The sequence below is a fragment of the Fusarium sambucinum genome, chromosome I (genome assembly GCF_050947815.1).
Source record: "Fusarium sambucinum isolate potato_lamoka chromosome I, whole genome shotgun sequence".
In the NCBI taxonomy this organism is placed as follows: Eukaryota; Fungi; Ascomycota; class Sordariomycetes; order Hypocreales; family Nectriaceae; genus Fusarium; species Fusarium sambucinum.
This window is the reverse complement of record NC_139294.1, coordinates 2,176,742-2,184,623: the sequence shown is the minus strand read 5'-3', so window position 1 is coordinate 2,184,623 and position 7,882 is coordinate 2,176,742. Positions and strand designations below refer to the sequence as shown.

Genomic DNA, 7,882 nt, shown 5'->3' with positions numbered 1-7,882 from the left:
AAAACCCGTACGATGTACAGATTGATAGACGAAAACATAAATCACAAGTCACATTTTGCAGTTGAAGAGAGCTTGATCATGACATTAAATTCAGCGCAAGAAATTTTTTTATTCCTTTCCTTAAGGACCCATTCCGATGCGTTATGTTAACCTCATTCTGTCGTTAACCATGAGACAGTGAGAAATCCTTGAACACCATGCCAGGGGCCAACACTCCTTTCTTCATCAGCTTTTAATGACAAGCTTACTTGTGGAGCTTGCGCTGGTAGAAAGCGAGCTCCTCACCCTCCAGGATGTAACCATCGACACGGCCGGACTGACCGGGTCGGCTGGAAACAACAGCGTACAATCGACCGGCCTCGAACTGCTTCTCGATGGCGCTGTCGACCTTGCCGCGAGCAGACATGCGAGCAGCCTGCTTCTTCTCAACGGCGTTGGACTTCTTGACCTCCTCCTCGGTCTTGCCCTCCTTGGCGGCCTGGGCCTTCTGGCGTCTTCGGCCAAGAGCCTGACCGTAGTGGGCCTCGTACCACTGTCGGAAGGGAGCGGCATCAACCTGGACGACGGCGCTCTTGGTGAGGGTGTTGGTTCGGACCAACTCGTTGTTGGAAGGGTGGTAGGCGACGGCAATGACACGGGTCTTGCGGGTCAGGCCCTCGGAACCCCAGGCGAAGTTACCGGAGTCGAGACGGAGGGCACGGTACTTGTGGTTACCACCTCGGGTTCGGACGGTGTGGATGCGCTTGGGGCCAATACGGGTGTTGGCACCCTGACGACCAGCCTCGAAAGCGCGCTTCTTCCCTGTTGTGAAAGGTCAGAACGTATGTCCAAAGGATCATACGGGCTTTCGGAATTATTACGCACTGTAGTAGGCACGCTTGGCACCGGAGGCGGAGCGCTTGTGTCGAGAGTCACGCGAAATACCCATGATTGCGGTTTCTGTGATGGGAGGAAAAATCCCAGATGGTTAGCCAAATCGTCTTTTTCAAGGCGGGGGGGGGGGGGGGGGGGGGGGAGAGAAGGGCAGAGCAACTCAATGAGCAGGATATTCGAGATGAGGATATCGTCGAGCAGCGCCGCGTATTGAATTCGTCTCTTCGTTCTCGTCGTTTGGCAACCTACCTGATGATGTTGGCGCTCACCAGGCAATCGAATTGGCGGATGGTCGTAGGAGTGAACTTTTTTGGCGGAACGAGGGTCAAAGTCTAGATTGCCAAAATCCTGTGAGTATGTGCACCTTCGGTAAATCGGAACTGGGATGTTCCACTCCGAAGTGTTGAAAGCCCTAACTCCACTTGCTGACTCATTGACCAATAGCATAACACTGAGCTAACTATCACCAAACGGGCAATCTTTGGACTTTACGATGTGTTATTAGTGCAGTTATCGGCATTTCTGGTGATCTTTACGCAGCGAGTTTGTTCTGTTTATTTCAATACATCGTGCTTTCCTCTATCTCTAAACTATCAGCTTCCAATTTTTGAAGTCTCTCAAATGTGATAGCAACAATGAGTAGAGTCTTCCCAGAACCAATCCTCTTGAAATCTCAATGCCTGTCCAAAGCGCAACCAAGTGAATACTTGGCGCTGACAGATCCAATATCTAAGAAGATATAGGATTGATAAGCACGTTCATGACTATCTTCGTGTCATTCCCACCTGAAGCCTACTTTGAAAGTTCCTTCTTTTCAGCTTTCTTGTTCTTTAAGCTCTTTCCGCCCTCTTCATCCTCCTCATTCTCCTCTTTCTCGATATCGACCATGTCAATATCATGAAGCAAATCAGCAGGTAAGAACAGAGCCTCGTCGGTTTGAAGTTCAGGTGGTGGAAGTATAGAAGGCTCGTGTCCGGTAATAGGGCACAGAGAACCGAGTCTAAGTTGGACAACCTTCTTGTCCCAATGAATTGACCCATCCGAGTCGTATGCTTCATCATCCCAGTGCAAGAATCTGTGAGCAACAAAACCCATTCGAGGAAGAGGCAAACATCGTCCCTCTCGATTAGCACGTTTGTCTCCCTCTTCCTTCAGTTCTGCAAGGGACGGCCACTCGACCCCATGAGGCGGCATCATCCGTGCTTTGTTGAAGCAGTTAACGGCTGCAAAAACAGGTGAAAGATGGTCCTCAAATTTCTTACCACCCAAGAATTTCATCGTGGGTTTGTTCTTATCCTTGGTACCTTCAACATCCTTGGAGTTGGTCTCCTTGAGACGCTGCTGTACCTTTTGTCCGAGTTTCTTCGTCTCCGATTCCGCCAAGGCTGCTTTGAAAGCCGTCAGCTCTGCCGGGCTTTGAGGAACAAATGGAGATTGGTCTGCGCTCATGTAGCGCAGGTTGGCCATCATCTTCTGAAAGGCCTGACGCTCCCTTGTAGCGAAGCTGGTCCAGCTTTTGGATTGAGACCAGGTACCAGACTCGGATACATTCAAATTCAAAGCCTTCTTCACGGTTGCGCTAAACGATTGAGCTAGAGTGCGCGTAGAAGCTGGGCCTGTGGGAGCGTTCTGGGGCGGGTTGCTAGGTTTCTGATCTGTACCTCGAGACTTTTCCTGAGCATGGGCTTGACTCTCCCGTTTAATGTTGATCTTGGCAGCTCTAGATACGCTGGGAGAATCCTGCGCAGATTTGACTTGTCGTGTTGGGATGAAACCGGTGGTCTTGGTTTTTTCAGCAACCTCTCGAAGTTCCTTGCCGATCTGCTCCCGCTTGGTGTCATCATTGCAAACAACACCAAGAAGTTGGCGGTCTTTACCAGCAGGCACCGACATCATCTAGATATCAGGATGCTTGTCGTTGTTTGGAATGGCCGATACCCCTCTGCTCTCCTGCTTGATCTTTTCAACCTGCGTTTTCAAGTGTGTGGCACCAGAAGGACCATTGGCGGTTAGAGCGGAACTTGGCATGTTTGGTTTTTGCCCATGGTGGCCTTTGACCGACCTGTTATGAGAGGGGCGGCTTTGATCATCCTTCTCGGTAGACGAACGAGAAGCAGACCGCGGGTGTGAATCGTATTCTGTTTCTATTCGACTCTGTTGTTGCATTGGTGGTCGAGATTGCAGCTGGGGATGGAGATAAGCCTGTGGAGGAAGCGGTCCATAGAGTGCGCCGCCATCTTCATTCGGCAGAGGTCCATACACCCGTTCGAATTGGCATTCGCAATCGGAGGGACATCCGGTATTCTGAGGCTGAGCCAAGGGCATCTGCCACGGAGCCGGAGGCATTGGCCAAGCTGCGAACGGCATCATGGTAGGTACCATAAGAGGCGGCATGGGCGGCGACACGAACGGTGGGTAGTCGATATGTTGATGTACTTGACTATGATATTCAGGGTAACACTGACCGTAAGAAAGGGGTGGGAAAGGCGCAGAAGGCAGATATCGCGTTGGTATGTTGACAGGGGTAAGCGAACGATGAGACTTTGGTCCTCGTGGCTTGCCTTCTGGATGAGGAGTAGGGGGCCTCCATGTGCGTCTGGGAGATCTAGTGCTGCTTCTTGAATTAGATGATCTCCCGGTTCTTTTAGCGACACCAGATCGTGCTCGATGGCTCTCTCGAGACGAAGTTGGAGGAGTGTAGACGGTTGGTTTGAGTAGCTCTAGGGACTTCTTTGGAGTGTAGATAGTTGGCTTGAGGTATTCTACCTCTTCAGAAGAAGAGTTGACACTCTCACCATCGACCTTGCTGCTCTCACTCTCAGCCTTCTGATTCTCAGACTTTTCGTACTTAACGGTTGTCTGCTCTTCGTCATCCGAGTTTGATCGTCGGACCTGGCCTCTTGTCAGCTTGGATGCCTGGAATTTCATGTCTTGTCGCTTCTTTACCAGTCTTGGACTTCGAACACTTCGCCCGTCAACTCCCTGAAGGGCAGGGAACATTGTGTCGTATTTGTCCGGGTCGATAGTGATAGAAGGAAGTTCTATGCTCTGGCGTGGGTTTAGGTGGACATTCTGAGCTGAAGGATGCATTTTCGTTGGCAGAGGTAGGGGATCGTCCTCGTTAGAAGAGCCATCCTCCAAGGTCGGTACGAACGTGGGTGCGCAAGGATTCATGTTTGCCAGCCCTGATGCACATGTGATAATGGGAAGGTAGATACTGCTACAAAAGCGAAGGACAAAGTTTCTTTGGACCTCGGGTAGGCACAACGTGCTTGATAGGCTTGGGTGATATGCGAGTAGATGGCTATGTGCTTGCTTTTGGTCGCACTTTGTTGCCCAGAGCACTACGATAAACCTGAAGAAGTACTAAAGTTAGTCTGAATTTATTATTTATTATTTGAAATGCATGCTCTTACCCAGAAAATCCGAGTTTAGAATCTAAACAAAGAGCAAACAGTCGAGTTGATTAGGATGACTTGGGTAGGCAGGACGGGCGGCGTCATTGAACCAATATAAAAAGTGACAAGTTGGGCTAGGCGCGTATAGCAAATATTTAATGATGAAGCCGCGAAGTAAATAAAGAACCCAAGCGCGAAGCATACGCGCGTGGTTTGGACGTGAATGCGTGTGCAGCCGATCGCCAGCTGCCAGTGAAATGCTAGCAAACAAACCGTCGTGCCTGGCCGGCACAAGGCAGATATGAACAATCTTGAGCTTCAAAAGATGCAAAAAATGGGAGAGGGAAAAAGGGAAAGTAGTGATCTCAAGCTATTAGAGGAGATGAGTGAGTAGAGAGGATCTTGAGGTGGTCGAAGGTGATGAGGTTGGTGTGCTGGGGCGATCCTGATTATTGTTTAACGAAGGCAGCAGTAGACTATTTTCTTCGTTTTATTTTAGGCTACTTAATACAAGTTCATAAATCAATAGACATGCACTCAGTGATTCAGTGACAGCCTCCGCAACAGGAACTTGATGTGATATCCTTTCTTCAATATGACTACTGATAAGATCAGAATTCAAAGTATTATGTTATCGCCAAAAAGAAGTACTCTGACGACGTCCGGAGACCACAGAATCATCTTAATATGCTCTATTGTCTACGACTTGCTGTGATTGAAGAGTTAGAGGCGAGTTGAAAGTATCGAAGATGAACATGCATTTGCCTTGGAGCAAACATAGGTAGGAGGTGTAAGATTTAGAAGCATATTCTGTCAATTCTTATCTTTTTGAGAACATTCCACTCTACTTCCCTTAATTATTGATTTACTATCAGTCCATTGAGATGAGACGTCATCTCTTTTCTTTCTTTGTCCTTACAACTCTCCTTGAACTACCAGCCATGCAAGTTTTAATTGGAATCATGTCGAGCCACATAAGAATAATCAAGATCAAAAAGTGTACTATATTAGACAGAATATGTCAGCTTTGTCTACACCCTTTTCGGTACTCATGAGGCTCAATTATTACAAGCTTACAGACATGGATCTGGTGTAAGTGAAAGAACCAATCAACCTCTTCCCAACAAAGTAAAAGGATTTTATTTCAGGGGTCACAGGGGAATAAGTTCATCACCCCCACCAAAAAGACTAAACCGAGGTCTAGAAAAAAGGGTACGTACCTAATCTAATCTCGCCCTGACGACACGGAGGCCAGCAATTATTTCCTGGTTGTCCTCAACATCCGACCCCATTGCATGATCGATATCTTGCTTCTTCTCCTCCATTTCTGCCAAACTTGTCTAGTCCGAGAAAAGCAAGATCAAGATGGCTTCCCTCAGGACTCTTACCATCTCTAACCGCTGTATGCTTCAACCCCTAACCGCATCACCGCTGTCCTGTCTGGCCTGGTAATTAACACTATACAGCTCCGAAGCAACCCATCAAGAACCTTCCAGAGTCGATCGAGGTCCAGCCCGACACCACCGTTGAGGACCTCAAGGTTTTGATCGCAAAGGAGACCAAGCTCGGTGACCACAACCGTATTGGTGTCTATGATCCCACTACCAAAAAGACCCTCAAGAACCGCAAGGCTCGCCTCGTCGATGAGCCCGCCGTAGTTGCAGCTGGCGAGGTCCTCATTAAGGATATGGGTAAGCGTCAACTTGCACAATGTCAACTTAAAACTTACTAACCAATGTAACAGGTTACCAAATTCCTTGGAGAACCGTCTTCGTCGTCGAATACCTGGGTCCCCTCATTTTTCATGCCCTTTTCGTTGCAGCCCGCCCCTTTTTGTACCGTAATGGAGACGGCGACATGTCCCAGACTCAATGGATCACTTTCGCCATGATCATGCTGCACTTCGTCAAGCGCGAGTACGAGACTCTCTTTGTACACAAGTTTTCCGCCAACACAATGCCCTGGAAGAACATCTTCAAGAACAGTTTCTTCTACTGGGCCGTCTCTGGTGCTGCCTGTGCCTACTCCATTTACAACCCCAACTCGCTCGCTGCCAAGGCCGACGTGCCCGCCATTGACGCTGTTGGAGTTGCCCTGTACTGTTTCGGCGAGTTTATGAACGCTCTTGTTCACCGATATCTCTCCTCTCTGCGATCCACTGGTGGTACTGAGCGCAAGATCCCTGTTGGTTACGGCTTCAACATCGTTACTTGCCCCAACTACTTGTACGAGGTGCTCGCATGGATTGGAATCATCATTGTCAGCCGTGACTGGACTGTCGCTGTTTTCATCTCCATTGGTGCGGCGCAGATGATCAGCTGGGCCAAGGGCAAGGAGCGTGCCTACCGCAAGGAGTTCGGTGACCGATACAAGAAGAAGCGCTTTGTCATCTTCCCTGGTCTTCTGTAAGCAAATACTTTTTTGATTGCAAACGAAGGCACGGATTTGGAAAGATAGATAAGCCAGGTTAACGAATACCTAGGTAAAAAATGGTGCCATGTGTGGGTGTAGATACAGTGCATAGACTTGAGACTAATGCTATATGATATGTTGAGTAAAGAATGCCTTGCAGTATAACCGTACCTTTAACGCCAAGCCGTAATTCCCATAACAGAAGTGCCCCGAATTGCAGTAACATTGATTGATTCGTTTCCCATATGCTCATCGTGACATCGTAGACATGGACGCTGTATCCGATCCTTTGGCGCCCCTCCCTACACTCGACTCTGCTTCTGTCATGCTCCGACTAGCATCCGAAAATGCACCCGGCGCATGATTTTCAGTATCGATCTCCATATCGGTACTCAGTGTCTTGTTCACTTCGATACCCTTTCCCCTCTCATCGGCATCATTGTCTAGATCCATAGCCCGCTCACCATCCTCGCCTCCGCTCTCGCTCCCACTCCCACTGTAGCTCCCACAATCACTACAGCTGCAGCTACGATCGTCGTTTGCCAACCTAATCGTCTCCTCAAGGACAAGAAAGTCACGCTCCAGCACCTCGGCCCAGTTCTGTACATTACCAATTTCCTTGAGCTTGTGCGCCGCAGCGTCGGCCTCACGCGCAAGCTTGACGTTCTCACGGCGCAGCCCGTCCGTCGCACGCTGTACATCCTGAGCCTGCTTGTTCAGTACAGCAGCGTTGGAGTGCAGCGTCGATGCGCGCCACTGAAGCTCAGAGTCCATCATATTCTCCAGCGTTGCAACGACGGCACGACGAGCCTCGGCGACATGGCGCTGCGTCTCGGCCGACGGGAGCGTGGGCTGGAGGTGCGAAGATGGAGGAGACGATTGCTGCGCTGCCGATGGAATTTGTGCGTGGGCGTGAGCATGGGCGACAGACGTAGATGCGATTGTGGGAGGAGGAGATGTCGGCGGGCAGGGAGATAACGAAGAAGACGATGATGACGAGGAGCCTGTCGCAGCGGCCGAAGAGGCGGGTTGTTGCGAAGAAGCCGCTGCAGCTGACATGATGAATATAAGACTAAGTCGCTGGTCTGTTGGCTTAGCTTGAAGTAATTGGTTTATAACGTTAGATAATGAGAGATGTAGCTTGGCCGTTTCATGTTGCTGATACCTTACACTGCATCTTGGTGGGGTCGAGTAACACT

At 49.5% G+C, this 7,882-nt stretch overlaps 4 protein-coding genes across 4 annotated transcripts; 1 reads left to right on the top strand and 3 right to left on the bottom strand.

Moving 5' to 3' along the window:
- Positions 1–244: 244 nt before the first annotated feature.
- FSST1_003445 (40S ribosomal protein S8) lies at positions 245–928 on the bottom strand (the record flags this gene model as incomplete). The annotated part of the gene is made up of 2 exons (XM_083229527.1): positions 245–801; positions 865–928. 2 exons carry the CDS (start codon positions 926–928, stop codon positions 245–247), a joined length of 621 nt encoding a protein of 206 aa, XP_083086875.1.
- Positions 929–1,665: 737 nt separating this feature from the next.
- On the bottom strand, positions 1,666–4,047 carry FSST1_003444 (40S ribosomal eS8 domain-containing protein; the record flags this gene model as incomplete). Its single annotated transcript, XM_083229526.1, has 2 exons — positions 1,666–2,769; positions 2,812–4,047. The coding sequence occupies 2 exons, from the start codon at positions 4,045–4,047 to the stop codon at positions 1,666–1,668; spliced, it is 2,340 nt and encodes a 779-aa protein (XP_083086874.1).
- Positions 4,048–5,636: 1,589 nt separating this feature from the next.
- Positions 5,637–6,680, top strand: FSST1_003443 (trans-2-enoyl-CoA reductase (NADPH) TSC13; the record flags this gene model as incomplete). The annotated part of the gene is made up of 3 exons (XM_083229525.1): positions 5,637–5,673; positions 5,738–5,962; positions 6,016–6,680. 3 exons carry the CDS (start codon positions 5,637–5,639, stop codon positions 6,678–6,680), a joined length of 927 nt encoding a protein of 308 aa, XP_083086873.1.
- A 252-nt stretch (positions 6,681–6,932) lies between these two features.
- Positions 6,933–7,742, bottom strand: FSST1_003442 (uncharacterized protein; the record flags this gene model as incomplete). Its single annotated transcript, XM_083229524.1, has 1 exon — positions 6,933–7,742. The coding sequence occupies one exon, from the start codon at positions 7,740–7,742 to the stop codon at positions 6,933–6,935; it is 810 nt and encodes a 269-aa protein (XP_083086872.1).
- Between the last annotated feature and the right edge of the window lie 140 nt (positions 7,743–7,882).